The sequence below is a fragment of the Brachyhypopomus gauderio genome, unplaced genomic scaffold (genome assembly GCF_052324685.1).
Source record: "Brachyhypopomus gauderio isolate BG-103 unplaced genomic scaffold, BGAUD_0.2 sc203, whole genome shotgun sequence".
NCBI lineage: Eukaryota > Metazoa > Chordata > Actinopteri > Gymnotiformes > Hypopomidae > Brachyhypopomus > Brachyhypopomus gauderio.
Genome location: NW_027507024.1, coordinates 168,324 through 189,868, shown reverse-complemented (window position 1 = coordinate 189,868; position 21,545 = coordinate 168,324). Strand labels below are relative to the sequence as shown.

General features: G+C 45.6%; 2 protein-coding genes across 4 annotated transcripts in view; both read left to right on the top strand.

The window, feature by feature from the left end:
- The window catches only part of LOC143502716 (NACHT, LRR and PYD domains-containing protein 3-like), a 47,451-nt gene extending 39,391 nt beyond the window's left edge, over nt 1-8,060 (top strand). The window contains exons 10-14 of one of the 2 annotated variants that reach the window (XM_076995388.1): nt 1,280-1,450; nt 3,219-3,389; nt 4,192-4,365; nt 6,677-6,723; nt 7,056-8,060. In XM_076995388.1, the coding sequence (XP_076851503.1) occupies nt 1,280-1,450; nt 3,219-3,389; nt 4,192-4,365; nt 6,677-6,723; nt 7,056-7,594 (1,102 nt within the window). In that variant the 3' untranslated portion in view covers nt 7,595-8,060. The remainder of the gene's footprint in view (nt 1-1,279; nt 1,451-3,218; nt 3,390-4,191; nt 4,366-6,676; nt 6,724-7,055) is intronic. The other variant, XM_076995389.1, reaches the window with a different exon arrangement.
- Nucleotides 8,061-10,270: 2,210 nt separating this feature from the next.
- LOC143502718 (dorsal-ventral patterning tolloid-like protein 1) lies at nt 10,271-20,077 on the top strand. Of its 2 annotated transcripts, none has more exons than XM_076995404.1 (6): nt 10,271-11,857; nt 14,709-14,834; nt 15,970-16,097; nt 17,302-17,515; nt 18,147-18,397; nt 18,689-20,077. In XM_076995404.1, the coding sequence occupies exons 2-6, from the start codon at nt 14,777-14,779 to the stop codon at nt 18,812-18,814; spliced, it is 777 nt and encodes a 258-aa protein (XP_076851519.1). In that variant the 5' UTR covers nt 10,271-11,857; nt 14,709-14,776; the 3' UTR covers nt 18,815-20,077. The 2 variants fall into 2 exon arrangements, with proteins under 2 accessions (XP_076851519.1, XP_076851518.1); XM_076995403.1 differs by having other exon boundaries at nt 10,275-11,857; nt 18,680-20,077.
- Nucleotides 20,078-21,545: the final 1,468 nt, after the last annotated feature.

The window sequence follows — 21,545 nt, the reverse complement described above, 5'->3', positions numbered from 1 at the left end:
TATATATAATGCTTTAAGAATATTTTAGGCCCTCTGAGAGGGCGTAGAGGGCCCTGACGGTTCCCCACTGATGTACTTTTAAAAGTAAATTTCCTTTTTTAAAATAATAAAACTCCTTTGAGTACAGTATAAAAACATCTACCACAATGCAATGCAAGACAATTTCATTCTTTATTGTTTTATGAGGTTTTCGTTCTTTATTAATTTAAAATATTTTCTGTTAAAATTAACTACATGAACTACATTTCATTGACTGACCACTTTGCGGAGAGAAAGAAAAATGTGTGATGCATAAGTAGATTTACATAATCTCCTATAAGAGAAATGTAACACTCTAAAGAGACTCAGATGAGCCCTTGTTCAAATGTATGTGGGTATTTATGGAAACGTTCACACTCCTACACAGAGCTGAACACACACACACACACACACACACACACACATGCATAGAAGCGACAAACACACAGGTTGTAAAACAGATCTGCCCCAAGTGTGTTATTAATGTTCCAAATCCAGACATCCACATCCACAATACTGTGAAAGAAAATGTGGCAATATCTTTAATTTCATTTACACATTTGACATATACCCCAATATTAAAATAATGAAAATCCACCTTTTCAGTGCTTGTGCACACACATTTGACTACATTATATCAAAGTTCAGAGCTAAGCAGTTTAGGATTATTAGGTTTAATATTGTGGAGGGTGTTTGGTGGTGTAGGATCATAGGTGAGGAATGGATACGAGACCTCACCATGTCAGTAGTTTATTATAAAGCACAGAGTGAAGCCTCTACTACAGTTACTGGCCTCTGCTTTGATACTTTTTAATCTGTTAATGCAATTAATTTCATCCTGCTTTACAAGATACTGTGATGAGTGGTACATATTAGTCACAAACGCACACAGATTTAAACACACAGATAGGCAACAACTGGGCAGAGGGATCCAGACGTAATCCAAAGTCAATGTCAAAAAAGCAGTCCAGGTCAGGTATACACAAAAAGAAGAAAAAACAGACAGGTACAAAAAGGGAGAATCTAGGAGAGCAGTGAACTAGACAAACTGGGTCGAACCACAAAGAGAATAGAATGCAGGAAAAAAACAATACTGAGGGGAGGAGGAAAGGGTCAGACAACGTGGGGCATTCTGGGAGTTGCAGTCTCCAGGGTTGAGCTGCATGACAGATACAGAGGATAATTTAATCAGCAGTTCAGATTCTGGAATCCAGCATCATCTGATTGATCTACATTTTGTACTGTATTTACTCCTTTACAGACTGTCTGGCTGTGGTCTCACTGAGGAGTCTTGCAAATCTCTCACATCAGTTCTACAAACAGAAAACTCACTGAAAGAACTGGAGCTGAATAATAATGACCTAAAAGATTCAGGAGCGGAGCAGCTCTGTGCTGGACTGAAGAGTTCAAACTGTAAACTGGAGATTCTCAGGTGAGTTTATTGTCAATTTAATCTGGAATGGAAACAGTGAAGTGTGGTGACACTACAGGGTTTTAATACATTTTAAGATAAAATATTTATGTACTTTTAAAACGTCAATTTCCTTTTAAAAATAATACACCTCCTTTGAGTACACTATAAAAAATCCTATTACAATGAACTGCATGACAATTTCACACTTTATTATTTTATGAGGCTTTTTTTTTTATTAATTCCAAATATTTTCTGTTAAAATTAACTACATGAACTACATTTCATTGTGTTACGGTGACAGCTCCGGACCCCTCCTTGTGGGCGTGTCGTTATGTCGTCTGTGTGCAGTTATGTCCATGTTTGTAGTTCCGTGGGTGTGGGTCGTCTGTGAGCATGTTCGTAGTCTCACCTGTGCCTTGTCTCGTGATCACTGGGGAATGTGTTCACCACCTATTTAATGTGCGTTTGCACAATGTCTCGTGCTCGTCTTTGTCTTGAGTTCGTGCCTGCATGAGTTGTCTGTTTGTGCTTACGCTACCGTGCTGGACTTCACCCGTGTTTGTGTTATTAAAAGTGTATGTTCACCACACTACTCGTCATTGTGCCTGCCTCCTCCTCCACGCGTTACACATTGACTGACCACATTGTGGAGAGAAAGAAAAATGTGTGATGCATAAGTAGATTTACATAATCTCCTAGAAGAGAAATGTAACACTCTAAAGAGACTCATATGAGCCCTTGTTCAAATGTATGTGGGTATTTATGGAAATGTTCATACTCCTACACAGAGCTGAACACACACACACACACACACACACACACACACACACACACACACACACACACCTGCATAGAAGTGACAAACACACAGGTTGTAAAACAGCTCTGCCCCAAGTGTGTTATTAATGTTCCAAATCCAGACATCTACACTACCTCAATATCTTTTGATTTCATTTACACATATGACAAATACCCCAATATTAAAATGACATGTAATGAAAAATCCACCTTTTCAGTGCTTGTGCACACACATTTGACAACATTATGTCAAAGTTCAGAGCTAAACAGGTTAGGATTATTAGGTTTAATATTGTGGAGGGTGTTTGGTGGTGTAGGATCATATGTGAGGAATGGATATGAAACCTCACCATGACAGTAATTTATTATAAAGCACAGGGTGAAGCCTCCACTACAGTTACTGGCCTCTGCTTTGATACTTTTTAATCTGTTAATGTAATTAATTTCATCCTATTTTACAAGATACTGTGATGTGGGGTACATATTAGTCACAAACGTACACAGACTTAAACACACTTTGTTTATTGAAGTAAATGGAGGAAACAAGTGGGCAGAGGGATCCAGACGTAATCCAAAGTCAATGTCAAAAAAACAGTCCAGGTCAGGTACACACAAAAAGAAGAAAAAACAGACAGAGGTACAAAAAGGGAGAATCCAGGAGAGCAGTGAACTAGACAAACTGGGTCGAACCACAAAGAGAATAGAATGCAGGAAAAAACGTTATATATGCTTTCAAAATGTCGGCAATACTTCACAAAGAGTTTAGTGAGTGTCGTGATATAAATAATAGCCTATGATGAGAACCAGGTGTGAACTAGTACTGAGGGAAGGAGGAATGGGTCAGACGACGTGGGGCATTCTGGGAGTTGCAGTCTCCAGGGTTGAGCTGCATGACAGATACAGAGGATAATTTAATCAGCAGTTCAGATTCTGGAATCCAGCATCATCTGATTGATCTACATTTTGTACTGTATTTACTCCTTTACAGACTGTCTCTCTGTGGTCTCACTGAGGAGTCTTGCAAATCTCTCATATCAGTTCTACAAACAGAAACCTCACTGAAACAACTGGAAATTAATAATAATGACCTAAAAGATTCAGGAGTGGAGCAGCTCTGTGCTGGATTGAAGAGTTCAAACTGTAAACTGGAGATTCTCAGGTGAGTTTTCTGTCAATTTAATCTGGAATGGAAACAGTAAAGTGTGGTGGCACTACAGGGTTTTAATCAATTTTAAGATTAATATTTATGTACTTTTAAAATGTCAATTTCCTTTTAAAATAATAAACTTCCTTTGATTACACTATAAAAAATCCTACCACAAGGCAATGCAAGACAATTTCACACTTTATTATTTTATGAGGTTTTCTTTCTTTATTAATTCCAAATATTTCCTGTTAAAATTAACTACATGAACTACATGTCATTGACGGAGTCCTTGTCCAAATGTATGTGGGTATTTATGGAAACACACACTCCTACACACCGCTGAACAGACACACTCCTACACAGACCTGACTGAAACACACAGCTTGTAAAACAGCTCTGCCCCAAGTGTCTTATTAATATTCCAAATCCAGACGTCCACATCCACAGTACTGTGAAAGAAAATGTGGCAATATCTTTTAATTTCATTTACACATATGACAAATACCCCAATATTAAAATGACATGTAATGAAAAAACCACCTTTTCAGTGCTTGTGCACACACATTTGACAACATTATATCAAAGATCAGAGCTAAGCAGTTTAGGATTATTAGGTTTAATATTGTGGAGGGTGTTTGGTGGTGTAGAATCATATGTGAGGAATGGATATGAGACTTCACCATGACAGTAGTTTATTATAAAGCACAGGGTGAAGCCTCCACTAGTTACTGGCCTCTCTAGCGCCCCATACTGGCTGCTCTGCAAATGCAGTGAGGACACTGTCTTTCTCCCTCTTTTTCCCTCCTTTCTGCAGATTGTCTGGTTGTTTGGTCACAGAGGAAGGCTGTTCTTCTCTGGCTTCAGCTCTGAGTTCAAACCCCTCACACCTGAAAGAACTGGATCTGACTTACAACCACCCAGGAGACTCAGGAGTGAAGCTGCTCTCTGCTAGACTGGAGGATCCCCACTGCAGACTGGACACACTCAGGTATGTAGGAATCCCCTTAAACACCCTGTGTGTGAACACACACTCCAAATGTGAGAAGAACAGTGTCATACATAGAAACAGCACACATGACACACACATGGTCTTATTCCTAAAATACATACAGTATCATACATGACACCAGTGGCAGCTCGTCAGTAGGGGGCGCTGGGGTGCCGTCCTCATCAAATTATCCAGAGAAATGTTACTTAGACATATGAACTTATGTAAATTATATATTGCAAAAGTATTATGAAACTAGTAATACTGGCAATTATCGTACATTTAAAAAAAGATCAATAATTCTATCTAGATGTAAGCACAGGTGATCACACCTGCTTGGCATTGCTGCCTGACGCACCTCCGATGGTGCCATTGTGTGGGCTGCAGGGTCGTCAGCTGGGGGGGGGGCACCCTTCACTGATGTTTCACTCCATTATCCCCCAGAACATCTCTGGGTGGTGGAGCAGCGACAGGGACGTCTCCCTGCCGCCCCCTGCAGCCTGCTGAAGGATCTGTATTCACCCCACTCTCTGACCCCAGCGTTATTATTGTTGTGTGTGGAATGAGTCGCAGGGGACTGTGCATGTCAGGGACGTCCATCTCCCTGAATCAAGCACAAGTACTGACCGCATACCAGAACGTCTCCCTCAAGAGCTTCTTTCCCCCATGTGTCATCCTTCTTTCTGAGCCACAGCCAGAAGCTCCCTTCCTCCGCCTCCTCTGCAGGGTTGCGAATAGCTCGCCTTCTGTTAGGGCCTGTGACACCCAGAGTTTTCAGTAGCCTCTGTGTGGATGTCCCAGTGAAGCCCCTGCATCTGACCTCCACTGGGAAGATGAATGGTCTCCACTCAGCTTGTGAGCACGTTGCTGCCAGTTCTGTGTACTTGTCCTTCCTCCGTTCGTACGAGGACTCCATGTGCTCCTCCCATGGGACTGTCAGCTCTACCATGATGACGGCTTTGGCAGGTGCTGACCAGAGCACGATGTCTGGGCGCAAGGATGTTATAGTAATCTGCTGGGAATTTCAGTTGGCGGCTAAGGTCGGCTGCCAACTGCCACTCACTTCCTAGCGACAGGAGCGACCGCTCTGTCCCCGTGCTGCACCGTGCTGTCGTCCCTGGCCTGGTAAACTGGATCCACATCGGGGAGGTGGGTAGGCTTGCTGACCGGTTTACCTGCTGTCTGCGGGCTTCCAGGATCTCTGCAAGCTTGCGCAGGACCTTGTCATGCCGCCACCTGTACCTTCCCTGTGACAGCGCTGTCTTGCATCCGGAGAGGACGTGCTTTAGGGTTGGACTTGGGAAACTACAGAGCTGGCAGCGTTCTTCTGTTCCAAACCAGGTGAGAAGGTTCCGGGGGCTCGGTAAGGTGTCGTATGTGGCCCTAATCCGAAAGCTCAGTCTTGCCTGGGGAGTTCTCCACAAATCGGCCCAAGTGATGGTTCTGTTTAGCACAGCCTCCCAAGTAGTCCATCTGCCTTGCTGTTGCTGGCTCACTTCTGTAATCTTGTATGTTTCCTCCTCCATCTTGGCAACTTCAGAGATCACAAGATCCTTCCTCTCCTTCCTGGTTGCTTTGGACCAGCTCTTTGGTGCTACTGCCCATCCCAGACCAGATCTGCCCAACTGTGTAGCACCAACGAAGCTCCTGCTTCAGCAGTTCCACTGCCTGGTCAACTGCTTGGGATGCATTCCACTTCCGTCCAGTGCGAATCTGAGGGTTGGCAGCTCGAATTGCCGGGTCCGTGGAGTCTCTCAGTTCGAAGTGGAGTCTCACCTTCTCCTTTTGTCCACTGAATGTCTGTGACATTATATGTGTACCGTATACTTCCTGTGTGTGGGGCGCTGGACTAATGGGTGTCTATGTAGGTCCTTAAACTTTTGGCAAGCATGTGATCTGGAGAAGCTCTTTAATTGGTTGCCTTAAAGTTTGCTGCGGGACAGAGAGCTGCGCCCCGGACACACCTACTTTTATCAGTAGCCTATCAGTATAGTTAATTATTGATCCTGGAATATTCTTTAAAGGGTTTGACTCCATACACAAGGCAGTGAATGTAATCTGTGAAGTCTAGACCCTATAGAGGTGTGTGTGTGTGTGTGTGTGTGTGTGTGTGTGTGTGTGTGTGTGTGTGTGTGTGTGTGTGTGTGTGTGTGTGTGTGTGTGTGTGGGACAGACAGTTCAGTTATCTAGGTGCATGTGTGTGTGTGAGTAATAGAGCTTTCTTCCTCAATTTCTATATTTCTCTCAGGAAAGAGCCTTCCGAATAAAAAATAACTGTGTGTGTGTGTGTATGTGTGTGTGTGTTCTTTAGGGTGGATCATGCAGGGAAGATCAGTCTCAAACCAGGACTAAGAAAATGTAAGCAGTTATGTAGTTACACACACACACAGATATGCACAGATATATACACACACACACACACACACACACACAGATATACACACACACACACACACAGAAAATATAACCAGCATGTATATATATATACACATACACACACACACACACACACACACACACACACAGATACATATACACAGATACACACGCACACACACGCACGCACACACACACACGCACGCACACGCACGCACACGCACGCACGCACACGCACGCACGCACACACACGCACACACACACACACACACAGTATTTGTGTCGTCTCCTCTAATGTCTCTTCTTGTGTGCAGATGCGTGTGAGCTCACACTGGACCCAAACACAGCACACACACTTCTCTCTCTGTCTGAGGGGAACAGAAAGGTGACGTATGTGGAGGAGCAGCAGACGTATCCTGATCATCCAGAGAGATTTGATGTCTGGCCTCAGGTGATGTGTAGAGAGAGTCTGACTGGACGCTGTTACTGGGAGGTTGAGTGTAGTGGAGATGCTGGTATAGCAGTGACATATAAAGGAATCAGCAGGAAAGGAGACAGTGGTGACTGTTGGTTTGGATACAATATAAAGTCCTGGATGCTGCACTGCTCTAATAACAGTTACTCTGTCTGTCACAATAAGAACTACACTCACATCTCTGCCCCCTCCAGCTCCAACAGAGTAGGAGTGTATCTGGACTGGCCCGCCGGCACTCTGTCCTTCTACAGTGTCTCCTCTCACACACACACACTCACACACTTACACACACTTCACTCCACATTCACTGAGCCCCTCTATGCAGGGTTTGGGGTTTATTATTCTGAGTCCTCAGTGTGTGTGTGTGAGCTAGAATAACCTCCTGTGTACTGGAGCAACACCTGCGTCTCCATGGAAACACACACTCCTCTACACACACAACTGGAGAACAAAATCTCTCTCTCTCTCTCTCTCTCTCTCTCTTTCCCTCCTCTTTTTCTTGCCTCAACAGTTGCTGACTTCTCTGCATTTCTAGGTTTAGGGGTAAATGAAGTCCTGTGATTACATGCAGAGTAGTTAACCGTGCAGTGTAGAACCTGCTTCTACATTTTATTGTTTTATCCAGTATTTTGCATTTAAGCAGAAATTTCCCTGCAGTTCTGGTATGTGTCCAGTAGATGGTAGCAGACAACCACATATTGATATACAGTATCATAACTGGGCAAAGTATAGGATTTTGTGTGTGATTTTGCTGGTTAAATTGCAACATATGTAAAGTGTTTTATGTTTTGATGTGATGTACATTTGCTTTCTTCTGTCCATTAAAGAGAAAGACTGAAATTTACTCCAGTCCTATGGAGTGAGATTACTGTCTTTAATACAAGAGAGCAAAGATGAGGTTCAATCGAGCAAGTAAGACACACTGAGCAAAACAACCGAGCAAAACCAGTGACAGTGAGAGCAGAGAAACAAGAATCACACAGTTAAGTGTGTTTGTTTCACTGTTTTAAGCACACGTTTGTTTTTGCTTGATTCTGTTTTCAGTGCACTTTTCAGTTTTTTGCTCACTTCTAAAACTACCACACAGACATTTTATTTGAATTTTAACGTCATTTGGACATTAATGCCAAGCTAAAGAACATTGATAAACATTTCAACCACTTTGTGCTTGCAAAGCAGAATCTGAGAACAGTTGTAAAAGAACTTGGTCTCCTCCAGCACAGCATCATTCAGTCTAAACCCACTCACTGGAGCTCCACGCACCACATGAATCAAAATCAAATCAAAATCAGATTTATTGTCACATCACCAGAGTACAGGTACCCCGGTGAGTGAAAAACTTGTGTGCATGTTCCACAATTTGCAGCAACAATATTACAAAGATGTATAAATTACAAACAATTTAAACTATGTACATTTAAAGCTTACTCTGTATGTCTTAAAAATAAAAATAAGTATTGTTCTAATTTTTGATATCTACAATATATTAAATATAGGCTACATGTGATATTGCACAGAAAATGGAGATGAATGTAACAGGTTATGGAGATTATACTGTTGTATAGAGGTGCCTGTAATCCCAGTGAGTATGATGCTGTATTGATGTCAGAGCAAGGTATGGAGTGAGTATATGGGAGCGCAGGGCTAGAGTATTGTCTCGGGTTGGTACTATTAAGGTATGGAGTGAGTATATGGGAGCGCAGGGGTGGAGTATTGTCTCGGGTTGGTATTATTAAGTCCAATAGTCCAGCAGTGCAGAGGTGCAGTGTGAAATAAAGTGCTTTGGTGCTCATGCATGTAATGGAGGGTGTGGGTTGGTCAGAGCCGAGATTACTGGCTGTTCAGGAGCCTGGTGGCATGGGGGAAGAAGCTGTCTCTGAGCCCACTGGTTCTGGCTTTAAAGCTTCTGAGCCTCCTACCACTCGGCAGCTGAGAGAACAGACAGTGGCTAGGATGGGAGGAGTCCCGCTAGGATGGGAGGAGTCCTGCTAGGATGTGAGGGGTCCTGCTAGGATTGGAGGAGTCCTGCTAGGATGGGAGGAGTCCTTTATGATCATTCTGGACTTCCTCAGGCAGCGGCTGGTGTATAAGTCCAGCAGGTTAGGGAGCTGAACCCCGGTGATGGACTGTGCTGTTTGTACTACTCTCTGCAGAGATTTACTCTCAAGATCAGTGCAGTTCCCGTACCAGGTGGTAATGCTGCCAGTCAGAATGCTTTCCACAGTGCAGGTGTAGAAGGTCTTGAGGATGCTGAGCTTCAGACCAAACCTCCTCTGCCTTCTGAGGAAGTAGAGGTGCTGGTGGGCCTTCTTCAGTACCTGTGTGGTGTGCACTGCCCATGTCAGGTCCTCACTGATGTTAACACCCAGAAACTTAAAGCTGCTGACCCTCTCTACCGCAGTCCCATTGATGTGGATCTCTGGGTGTACTCTCTCCCACCTCCTGTAGTCCACGATGAGCTCCTTGGTCTTACTGACGTTTAGAGAGAGGTTATTCTCCCAGCACCAGTCTTCCAGGATTTTTACCTCCTCCCTGTAGGCCGATTCATCATTATTGGAGATCAGGCCCACAACCGTTGTGTCGTCAGCAAACTTTATGATGGCGTTGGAACTGTGTGTAGCAGTGCAGTGGTGGGTGTACAGAGAGTACAGGAGCGGGCTGAGCACACAACCCTGGGGGACTCCGATGTTGAGGGTCAGAGAGGAGGATGTGATGCTGCCCATCCTTACCACCTGCCGTCGGTCCGTCAGGAAGTTCAGGATCCAGCTGCACAGTGTGCTGTTCAGACCCAGATCCCGGAGTTTGCTGTCGAGCTTCGAAGGAACGATGGTGTTGAATGCTGAACTGTAGTCTACAAACAGCATTCTCACATACGTGTCCTTCTTGTCCAGGTGGGAGAGGACAGTGTGCAGCGTCAGCGCGATTGCATCATCAGTGGATCTATTTCTCCTATATACAAATTACAGAGGGTCCAGGGTGGCAGGCAGTGAGGAACAGATGATGTCTTTGACCAGCGTCTCAAAGCATTGAGGTCACGATGGAGGTCAGGGCAACAGGTCGCCAGTCATTCACACAGGTAATGCTGGATGACTTTGAGACTGGCACAATGGTGGCTAGTTTGAAGCTAGCTGGCACGATAGAGAGAGACAGTGAGGTGTTGTACATGTCTGCATAAACACCTGCTAATTCTCTGTAGCAGGCTTTCAGCACTCTACCTGGTGTGCCGTCTGGTCCTGCTGCCTTGCGCGGGTTCACCCGTCTGAAGGCTCTGCGCACATCACTGACGGAGGGGGGGTTGGGATCAACGGTGGACGGGGCGTTCTCCAGCTGTGCAGTGAGGTTACTATCAAAACGAGCGTAGAAGCGGTTTTGCTCATCCGGTAAATCACTGCTGTTAATAGGCAGAGTGTGAGAGGCAGATTTATAGTCCGTGATTGTGTTTAGTCCCCACCATAAACTCCGTGTATTGTTGGTGTTAAACTGTGCTTCCACTTTCTCCCTGTACACCCGTTTAGCTGATCTGATGGATTTACGCAGAGCGTAGTTGGTTTTCTTGTACTCTTGTGTATTTCCAGATGTGAAAGCAGCGCTGCGTGTGCTAAGGGCGGAGCGGACCTCACAGTTCAGCCAGGGCTTCTGATTGGGCAATACGTGGACTTGTCTACAGGGCACTACGTCATCCACACACTTGCGTATGAAGGCGGAGACTGTGTCTGCGTACTCGTCAACGCTGCTCGACCAATCACAGAACATTTCCCAATCCACATGCTCGAAACAGTCCTGCAGTATAGCGTCTGATTGGTCAGACCAGCGATGATGCAGAAATGCTGGGACAGAAACACTTAACATCTACACTGGTTGAAGGAATATTATGTCTCTTTATACTCATGATTAACTCAAGACCTTGTGAACATCGTGTCCTTTCTTATGTTCTCTGTGACCCCTGTCACCTTATTTTCACCCCCGGTCACATTGTATGTGAAAGGTCCCTTCACCCTGTATGTGAAAGGTCTTAATATGTCAAAGCAGGCTTATCATTTCCTCTCAGGTATTGTGCTTCCTGTCCACTATGCGACATGCAGAAGAATTATGCTCAGTCTGCACAATATGCTTGCTCGTGAGAAGAAGGTGTTATTTCCATATAGGGTAGATTTATTACCCATGTTAGAATAGCAATGTTGAGCCCACCCTGCTGCTTGCGTGCAAAGGGATGGTCTGTGTATGTATAAATGAGAGGAGCGCCCTCTCATCTTTGAACATTTGAGATACAGCCTGCCTGTGTGAATAAACTCCTCCTATTTACAAGAGAGTGGTTTGTTCCTCAATTGTTCCGGGAGCTCCCTGCCACACACTTCTCTGCAGAGTGTTACACTCAATTGAAGATTAGTACCAGGTGATCCTCCGTGACCCTCCGCTCATTGCTGAACGCAAGAACGTGCTTTCTACTGAGAAAGAAACATACCTTTACACTGGTGATTAGGGAACATTTGCTACACCAACTGCTGATCAATGGGACATAATTTCCAGTTTGATTGACATGCTGGAACCTGTTGAGGAAGTTCCTCTTGAGATCAACAGTTCAGAGGCTCCATCTCCAGTGTCATTCCACGACTAACCCGAGGAAAGTTGTTACTGTACACTGTAAGTAGCTGTTTAGCTCTGCTTTCATTGTTTGTACTCCCTTGTCAGGGACTGCCCTCTTGAAAAAGCTTCCAAGAGTCTTCTTTAGTCTCTTTGCATCACTTGCTGTGTCTTCTGCTGATGCTGAAGCTTGCTGAGGTGTTTCAAAGTCAGAGGTGCTACTCTGCTCTGACAGATAAGATTCCATCTCCTGAACTGCTCTGGCTTTCATAACCTCAATCTCTTCTGAACCATGTACTGAGTGTGAGGATGGGGCGTGAGGGGAGAGGCCAATATACATTTGTCAAATCATGTGTGATTTATGTCATGTTCATCCAATCATATGCTTTAATCACCTCATGTTCACCTTGTGAACACCTTGTGTGCTTATGAACTAGATTGAACTATGAACAGTGATGGGTGAGGATTTTTTGTCATTGGAAAAATATCTACCATTTTCTTTTGAGCTTGTATGTTAATAGTTAACCGATATGCTGTAGCTCCCACTCACATGTTCGTCTCTGTCCATCAACAAATGCGGGAATCACCAGCGTGACTCGCTAAGCAGTGGAGCCAAGCTGAAACTTTAACGTTAGCTTTTTGAAAATAGTGAAGCAAAAAATATCGGATTTTTTCACACAGTCTACATCTCTGTCGGACCATAAGAGGACACACTCCTTTATAACTGTACATAGTTTTAAGTTAATTTTAGTGGGGTCAAAAGTCACTCATATGCATACTAGGAAACTTGGTAAAGTTTGTTTCCCGTTCGCATATTCGGAATTCTTTCTTCAAGTTAAAAGTGCCAAAATATGCAAATTCTTATTTCTAGCAACCAAAACAGGAATAAGATGTATTTTAAAAACGTGTTCTTTTTAAATATACTGCTGTCACCACTGCAACGTCTAAGGCACCGTCTACAAATGACCTTAACACGGACGCAAGTGGCGGTTGTAAAGGCCCCAGAGATCTGCGCACTCTGCGTTTTTTGCAATAATTTCAATAGCATTTAAACGGTCCGTCTAAGACCACCAAAGAAATTGTATTACATTAAGTGCATCCTAAATGGGATGCCTTGGGGTTCCGGGGCCCGGCTTGGTGCTCCGGCGCGGCGGTTGGCCCGCTCCCCTGGGTGGTTGTGGTCCGGGGCAGCTCGGAGCTCCTCGGCGGGAGGGGGGCCCTGCTGGGTGGGGGGTGGTTCCCGGGGGCGCGTGGCGCTGGGACTTTGCTGCTGGCCCAACGGGGGTGGGCTCTGTTTCCTCTGGTTCCCCTGGTCCTGCGCTCCTTGGCTGGGGGGGCGCTGTCCGGGGTCTCCCTCTCCCGCCTGCGGGGGCGGGCATGCGAGGGTCACTGGGAAGTGCGGCCCTGGGACTCCACAGCTCCTGGGGGGGCCGTGGGCGGGTGGGATTCCCGGGTCTCTCTCTGCTTACCTCTGGCCTCTGGGGGAATGTTGTCGCAGCTTTCTACCCTCGCTGGCAATTACATTCCGTACATTTATCCTATATTGCACTTTTGTGTTGTACATGGACACACATTCACACATACATATACATCAGTCATTTGTGCCATATGTCTTGGGTACACTTACATAAACACACATTCACACATACACATCAGTCATTTGTGCCATATGTCTTGGGTACACTTTTTGCTCTTCTTTGCAATTTGAGCTGATTGTTTTTTCTTTAAATATATATATTTACTGTTTTTTTTTAATGTTTTTTTTTGTTTTTTTTTATATGTGTGTGTGTGTGTGTTTGTGTGTGTGTGTGTGTGTATGTGTATATATTTGAATATATGTATGTATGTGTATGTGTGTATGTATATATATATATATATATATATATATATATATATATATATATATATATATATATATATATATATATATGTATATATATATATATATATATATATATATGTGTGTTTGTATATATATGTATATAATTTATTTATTTATTTTCTCCCCGCCCTTCTGTCTTTTCCCTTTTTATTCTCTCTCTCCCCCTCTTTTCTTCTCCCCTCTTTTCTATACTCTATCCTCTCATGGTCCACCTAGCCCCAATAATTATCACTTCACACTATATTATACAGAATTGTTATTATTTGATCCATTATTTGTTATAAAAACAAAGTTGTCCTCCAAAGATGGGGGGGTGGAGGTGGGCCAAAAAAAAAAAAAAAAGACAGGACAGATTCAGTACCAGAGTGTGGACACACCCAGCTGAGTGGATTCATAGGCACGTTAATCAAATGCCGTAATGTTATATAGTTAATTTCGCTTCCTTAGACAAAATATAAACAGTCAAAGCCTGTATATTAACTGATTTCCGAAACAAAAAGCGTTTAAATGCTCCCGCCTCAAATAGCTTTCGTGGTTGTTAAGCTGAACTTCGGTGCCTGGCCCTACAAGTGCTCGGCACATGTGGGAGTTTCTTCAAGGCTGGAGAAAATGATAAAGAGGACAAGAAGAGTGTGAGACGTCTCCGTCCAAGTGCAGCGCGGCTGGTCTGAAGAACCGAGCATACACACTCGCTACGACCTGGGTGTACTCTCCATGCTGAATGTAGAAAACGTTACGTACAGATGAAGAGTTGGTGTGTGGAAACTCTTGGCTGCTAGGAGAGAGTTTTCTGTGTTTGTGTGCTTGGTGTGTGACAGAGCGAGAACGTCGTGTAGTGGGTCTCCAGGATGTTCAGTCATTGTCAGGAGACTCCCAGTGGTGTATCACTGCTGGCACGGTGCCAACACGCTTCAGGAGGTCCTCACAGACCTCCCACACATTCCTAATCCTTGTGTGTGTGTGTGTGTGTGTGTGTGTGTGTGTGTGTGTGTGTGTGTGTGTGTGTGTGTGTGTGTGTGTGTGTGTCAGACAAGGACGAGTGCTCTAAAGACAATGGAGGATGCCAGCATGAGTGTGTCAACACCATCGGCAGCTATATGTGTCAATGCCGAAACGGCTTCATCCTTCATGAGAACAAACACGATTGCAAAGAAGGTATGCCCCCCCCCCCCCCACACACACACACACACACAAACGGGTATTTTTTCATTATCTCCACTTTACAAACACTGCGAAACACTTCTCTGTTTGTTACTCTATTAACAATTTAACATTTCACATGTGACTAAGTTAAAATGTATTTTCTTAAATCATAATCACACTTTCATGTTGAAGTGTTTAGGTTGTTTGTGTGTGTGTGTGTGGGGTGTGTCTGTGTGTGTGTGTGTGTGTGTGTGTGTGTGTGTGTGTGTGTGTGTGTGTGTGTGTGTGTGTGTGTGTGTGTGTAGGAAAACAGACAGACCTGGGTGAGAAGTATGGAGATATTATCCTCTCAATTTGAGAGTCAAGGAGTCAGGGTTGAGAAGTTAAACCAGTGACATCCTGGAACACACACACACGCGCACACACACATACACACACACACACACACACACACACACACACACACACACACACACACACACACACACACAGCACTAGCGCATGCCTGAATGCACGCTCCTCTCTGTCTGTAGAGCTTTAGTGAAAATGTTTGCCTGGCCCAGTTCCTTTGAGTCGCAGCACACACACACAGAGATGTGTGATTTGACAATTGACAAATATCTTTTTAAAATGAAGGGTGGAGTGACCTTTGAGTGTGCGTCCTCAGTCATGGTTTCAGAGTGGTGCAGTGGAGACGTTTTTGTCTTTCTGTCCCCATCCCGTCCCACAGGGCGAGACACTCAGGTTTCTCGCGTGGTTCCCCATCAGAGCCGCAGACGAACACAGACTCTCGCCACGGGGCCCGTGTCCCATTGAAGGCGGCTCACAAATATCGTCCCCTTTATTAAAAGTGCATCTCGGGTGACGGCTGCGGGCCGAGGTGGAGGCGAAGGGTCTTGGGAGTGCAGCCAAACCACGCCCCTAACCACACCCCCCAACCACACCCCCAAAGCCATGGCTCACGGTGGCTTCCAGCGCCCAGCTAAGGTTTCCCCTGTCACCCCGCAAATGAACTAACCCGCTAAATTCACCCAATCAGCAGGCTCCTTTTGTTTGTGGGTGGACGATTAATTCCACTGATGTGTCCCAAATCCTTCCCTTCCCTCCCTCCCTTGTTCCCTACTCCCTTCACTCGACCCCTTCACAGCGGAGTGCGAGCACAAGATCCACAGCCCCGCCGGCACCATCAGCAGCCCCAACTGGCCCGACAAGTACCCGAGCAGGAAGGAGTGTACGTGGGACATCAGCGCCACCCCCGGCCACCGCGTCAAACTCGTGAGTCTTCTAGGGCCACGCCCACCCTGAGCACCCGGCCACGCCCCCTGGACAACACCTGCTCTGTTCTCAGGGGAAACAAACTCCCATTTCAGACAAACACTCTTACACAGGCACATATGCACACACACACACACACACACACACACACACACACACACACACACACACACACACACACAGATATTAGATAGTTCCCACACATACATAGTTTCCACACACGCGTTAATACCATGACTCTGTTAACTGAGTAAATCACACCCGTGTCCATGTAGAGCGAGCAGCTGTTTGTCCCGGGCGCCCCCACTTCCTGAAATACCCTCTCGCCTTTTTAAATCACATCGAGCAGGCATGTGAGAGCAGGCATGTTAACGGACAGCTCTTGGGTCCATCAGCGGGGCCACACGGGAGAGGGGCACTTAAATCAATGCCTGCTGAGAAATCAGGCTCAATGTTTCCAACCTTTAAAGGAGGATTCAGATTTATAGACTCGCGGATGCTAGTAAAAGCACCTGTAAAGAGTCGAGCTCTAGCGGATGGCGCAGACGGGGCATAAATTTTACTGTCCTGCTCTGCAAGAATGAACTTACAGTCTTTATCAAGCCTGGGAAGCTTCACACCTGTGGAGAAGTTCAGTTCCGCCCCACACCGTGCCTAGATAGATAGATAGATAGATAGATAGATAGATAGATAGATAGATAGATAGATAGATAGATAGATAGATAGATAGATAGATAGATAGATAGATAGATAGATAGATAGATAGATAGATAGATGCTTGAACATTTGGTGACATTTGTGAGTGTTTGGTAATGCAAGTGTATCGTTCAGGCAGTGCTCAGAAATGAGGAGAGGGGAAAGGAGAGAGAGAGAGAGAGAGAGAGAGAGAGAGGGGGGGAGGGAGGGGGGGAGAGAGGGAGAGAGAGAGGGATAGAGAGAAAGGGAGGGAGAGAGAGAAAGGGAGGGAGAGAGAGAGGGAGGGAGAGAGAGAAAGGGAGGGAGAGAGAGATGCTATTGATGATCAGACTGAAGAGCTGAAATGAAATACTTAGGAACGGATTTGGAGTTTCATATTACCACAGTTCCTAAGAAACTTGTTCAAATGCTTTTTCTTTCTTTCTTTTCCTCCCTTCATTGTCTCTCCCTCTCTCTCTCTCTCTCTCTCTCTCTCTCTCTCTCTCTCTCTCTCTCTCTGCCCACGCAGGTGTTCAGCGAGTTGGAGATCGAGCAGCACCAGGAGTGTGCGTACGACCACCTGGAGGCGTTCGACGGCCCCTCGGACCGCGCGCCCATCCTCAGCCGTCTGTGTGGCAGCCGCGTGCCCGAGCCGCTGGTCTCCACGGGCGACAGCATGCACCTGCACTTCACCTCCGACGCCTCCGTGCAGCGCAAGGGCTTCCAGGCCACGCACACCACAGGTCAGCCGGGGAGATCCAGACATAGACCAGAACAGACCGGAAAAGACCAGTTTAGTGACAGACCACAGCAGTGTTAAACAGTTAGGTGTATTATTACAGTATTTTCAACACCTCTTGTTAGAGAGCCTGAAAAGTGTTACTCCCCTTACAGCCATATAAGCCAAACTGTATATACAGTGCCCTCTAGTGGCTGATTTGTGCATTACCGTACATTCAGGTCTGCTTTGGAACTAACCTGGCATGATCATAAACCAACGTTCAATGAATTAGTGTGTTGTGCTTGAATAATATTGAAGAAAAGCTGCCAGGTATGTGTTGACCAAATAAATAGTAAATGAAGTAATGGACAGCCAAGCAGTAAAACAATCACTGATATGGTTTTAGTAAATAACAAGTAGTTATAGGATTCATTGCTAACAATGCACAACTGTGTGGGTACGTGTGTGTGTGTGTGTATCTCTGTGTGTGTGTGTGTGTATCTGTGTGTGTGTGTGTATCTCTGTGTGTGACACACACAGAGATACACACACACACACACAGATACACACACACACACAGATACACACACACTGTGTGTGTATCTGTGTGTGTGTGTGTATCTGTGTGTGTGTGTGTGTGTGTGTGTGTATAGAGTGTGGAGGCAGGCTGAAAGCAGAGGCCAAGCAGAAGAACCTGTACTCCCACGCCCAGTTTGGAGACACCAACTACCCGGGCCACACGGAGTGTGAGTGGCTGCTGGTGGCGGATGCCAGCTACAGCATCGAGCTCACCTTCACCACCTTCGAGGTGGAGGAGGAGGCCGACTGTGGCTACGACTTCATCGAACTCTACGATGGCCGCGACACCCAGGCGCCCAGACTCGGGCGCTTCTGTGGCTCTGGGGTAAACGCTGAGGCCCTGTGTGTGTGTGTGTGTGTGTGTGTGTGTGTGTGTGTGTGTGTGTGTGTGTGTGTGTGTATGGGCATTTATGTGTGCTAGTTTGAACTATGGGACCATGCGGGACTGTAACATTTGTAAATTGGATGCTTATATAATATAATATATTAATATAATTATTAATATTATATATATATATATATATATATATATATATATATATATATATATATATATATATATATAATTTATTATATATATATTATAAAAATCTCTCTCTCTCTCCAGCCCCGGGAGGAGCTGTACTCAGCGGGTGACGCTGTCTTGATCCGCTTCCATAGTGACGACACCATCAGTAAGAAAGGCTTCCACATTCGCTACACCAGGACCAAGTTCCAGGAGACGCTGCACGTGCGTAAGTAGCGTTCCTGGGACTGCTGCATCCCAACCGCCCGCTCGACGGAACGCCGGAGCCAAGCCACGTCCACGCAAGAAGTTCCGCCTCCTACACCCCCCAGAGACTCCGCCCCCGCACTGGACTCGCCTCCTTCCACTCACACGTGGCTGGCCATGATGAGAGCGCCACCCACCGGACTCCAACCTCCAATCACGTGTCCCACATCACCCGCCTCCGTAGCACAGCTTAGACACCCACAACGTCCTCACATGGAGAGAGTCCTCACAACGCTGCGTGGAGAAGGGCTGCCGGTCCTGAAATGAGCAGCACGTTTCCCCGCCTGTGACAGCAGGCACACGTTTCCCCGCCCGCGTTTACGCGCATGACTCGGCGAACTCCACCGACGGAAGAGGCTGGTTCCAAAAAACAGCTGCTTTTGCCGCACCATACCTCAACTACAGTGGCGGATGCTGGTCTTTCAAGGAGGGGAAACTCAATTTCGGCTTGAGTGATAGAAGTCAGTCTCCAAACACAAGCAGCTACAACAAAAACCACCAGAAATAGAAGCTCGATTTGTCGCTAGTCGTTTTTAACGAAGAAAATGCTGCTAAGAGGATTAGGAAAATCTCCGGTTCAACTCAGAACAGCATGAAAATTTAAAAAAATTAAAATTAAATGCTCCCGCTGAGGTTTACACCAAAAGATCGCTGATTCGCTCATTTCGCTGTCAATCAAAAAGGGATTCAGCCTCAGACAGATCATCCAATCATCATGCAGAAGCTGAGCGTCCGGGCCAGCCGAGGCCAGCCCACTGCCCCATAGACCCCCAGAGACGCTGAGCGTCCGATGGGCGGGACAAAGCCCAGCATTTATCCAATGGCTCGTCTCATTTAGCTGCACTCTTTGCTTCGCTATTGAACTCTGTAGACGCTCAGCGTCCACACCGTTTAAAGCGCTGTGAAGCTGCGGGACTGAGTGAGAAAGCCACGTCGTTACCAGCGATAAGAAGCTGATTCTGAACAAAAGTTGAGCGCGTTTTAGTGCATATTTAGTCAATGACAATGACACTTATTTTTTTGACATTTTAGGGGAAGCTGAGCTTCTCTTGCAGTCTTAGAGCAATCGCCACTGCTCAACTAAACTGTGCGTGCGTGCGTGTGTGTTGTATGTGTGCGTGTGTGTGTTGTATGTGTGCGTGTGTGTGTTATATGTGTGCGTGTGTGTGTTATATACGTGCGTGTGCTGCATGCGTGCTGGTGTGCACATTTTCATTTAAGTATATGTCTGGGTGTTTGTGTGTGGGGGGGTTTTATATAAAACATGAAATCAAAAAAAAAAAAAACATTTTCGTGTTGCTGATGTGACATGTTTACATGCGTGTTTACATGTGTGCGTTCCTCTCCGTGTGATGACGGAAAACGAGGACCCTTATACGCATACGAAATCTACAGTGTCCTTTCGCTTTCGATGGGAAGACTTTAACCGCAAGTGTGGTTCGTCTGTGTGTTTTGGAACAAGCATGAACATGGGTTTGTACTCCCGATCAGAGATGGACTCACGTCTTAACATATTCTACTTAACAAAGACCACGAGTAAAGAAACCACGGAAACACACTCACATTGTTTTGTTCATGTGGGTGGGTGAAATTAGTTTGGCTCAACATACTCAGCAAATGCTTTAAAACAAGACAAAAGAGGCTGTAAACAGGAAGAGAAGCTGTGCGTAAAGTATATGTAACAGAGGCCACAGCCCCTCACTACAACCCCCATAATTCTGTGCGCTTAATATGCACTTAACCCAAAAGAAGAGGATGTGTATCTGCTTATTCATTCATGTCCTCCAGCCAAGGGCCGTTCTGCAGACTTTGTCCCATGTTTTACAGACGACACAAGCTGACCTGTGTTTCAGCGAACTGCGTTTGAGTGTTATTTGAGTGCGATGAAGCGCCGCCCACTCAGGAAAGTGGGCTGGCTCTCCAAGGGGTGGGGGAGGAGCGTTTGCTCCGACCAGCCCTGACGCTCCCCGGCAAGGCAGTCGCTGCAGGAGGGAAACCTTAACGGTGCTACTCGGAACTACAGTTCCCATGAGGCAGTGCTGCTCGACAGCGCGTGGAAACGGACGCCCAATGGAGTTGCGAGCAGAGTTCCCAGAGCCGTAGAAAGAGAGAGTTGCGAGCAGCGCCCGTGTGAGAGAGCGTAGGAACGACCAGAGCCGTAGAAAGAGTTGAAGTTGTCCCCCTTTCTCCAAGTTTACATACACACACACACACACACACACACACGCACACAAACATCAGTGATTGTATATTTCATACTCAATATTTTTATAGTTACAGTTTGCAGCAGAACACTGTGAGTCTGATGTCTGATGCTAAGCAGTTCTGTGTGTGTGTGTGTGTGTGTGTGTGTGTGTGTGTGTGTGTGTGTGTGTGTGTGTGTGGGGGGGGGGGGGGGGGGGGGACTCATCACTCTGGAACTGTTTCTGGTGTGGGTTTTTCTTTATGTGCCAACTTGTCCCTCCATATTCAGTCATGAAATACTAAATATTTTCTCCACTGTCTATATTTGCCTGAAAAAAAATACTTTTCACTATATTGGTGATTAAACTAATGTCAGGTCTAATATGTATTTCTCTTTATTGCCAGTATTCCCAGTTTTTCCTCAATCCAGCTCTACACGTTTGCAGTTTTCCACCACATGTTGAATAATACGCAACGTAATACTGGGCAAACTTTTATGAATGTTTACATAGTGCAT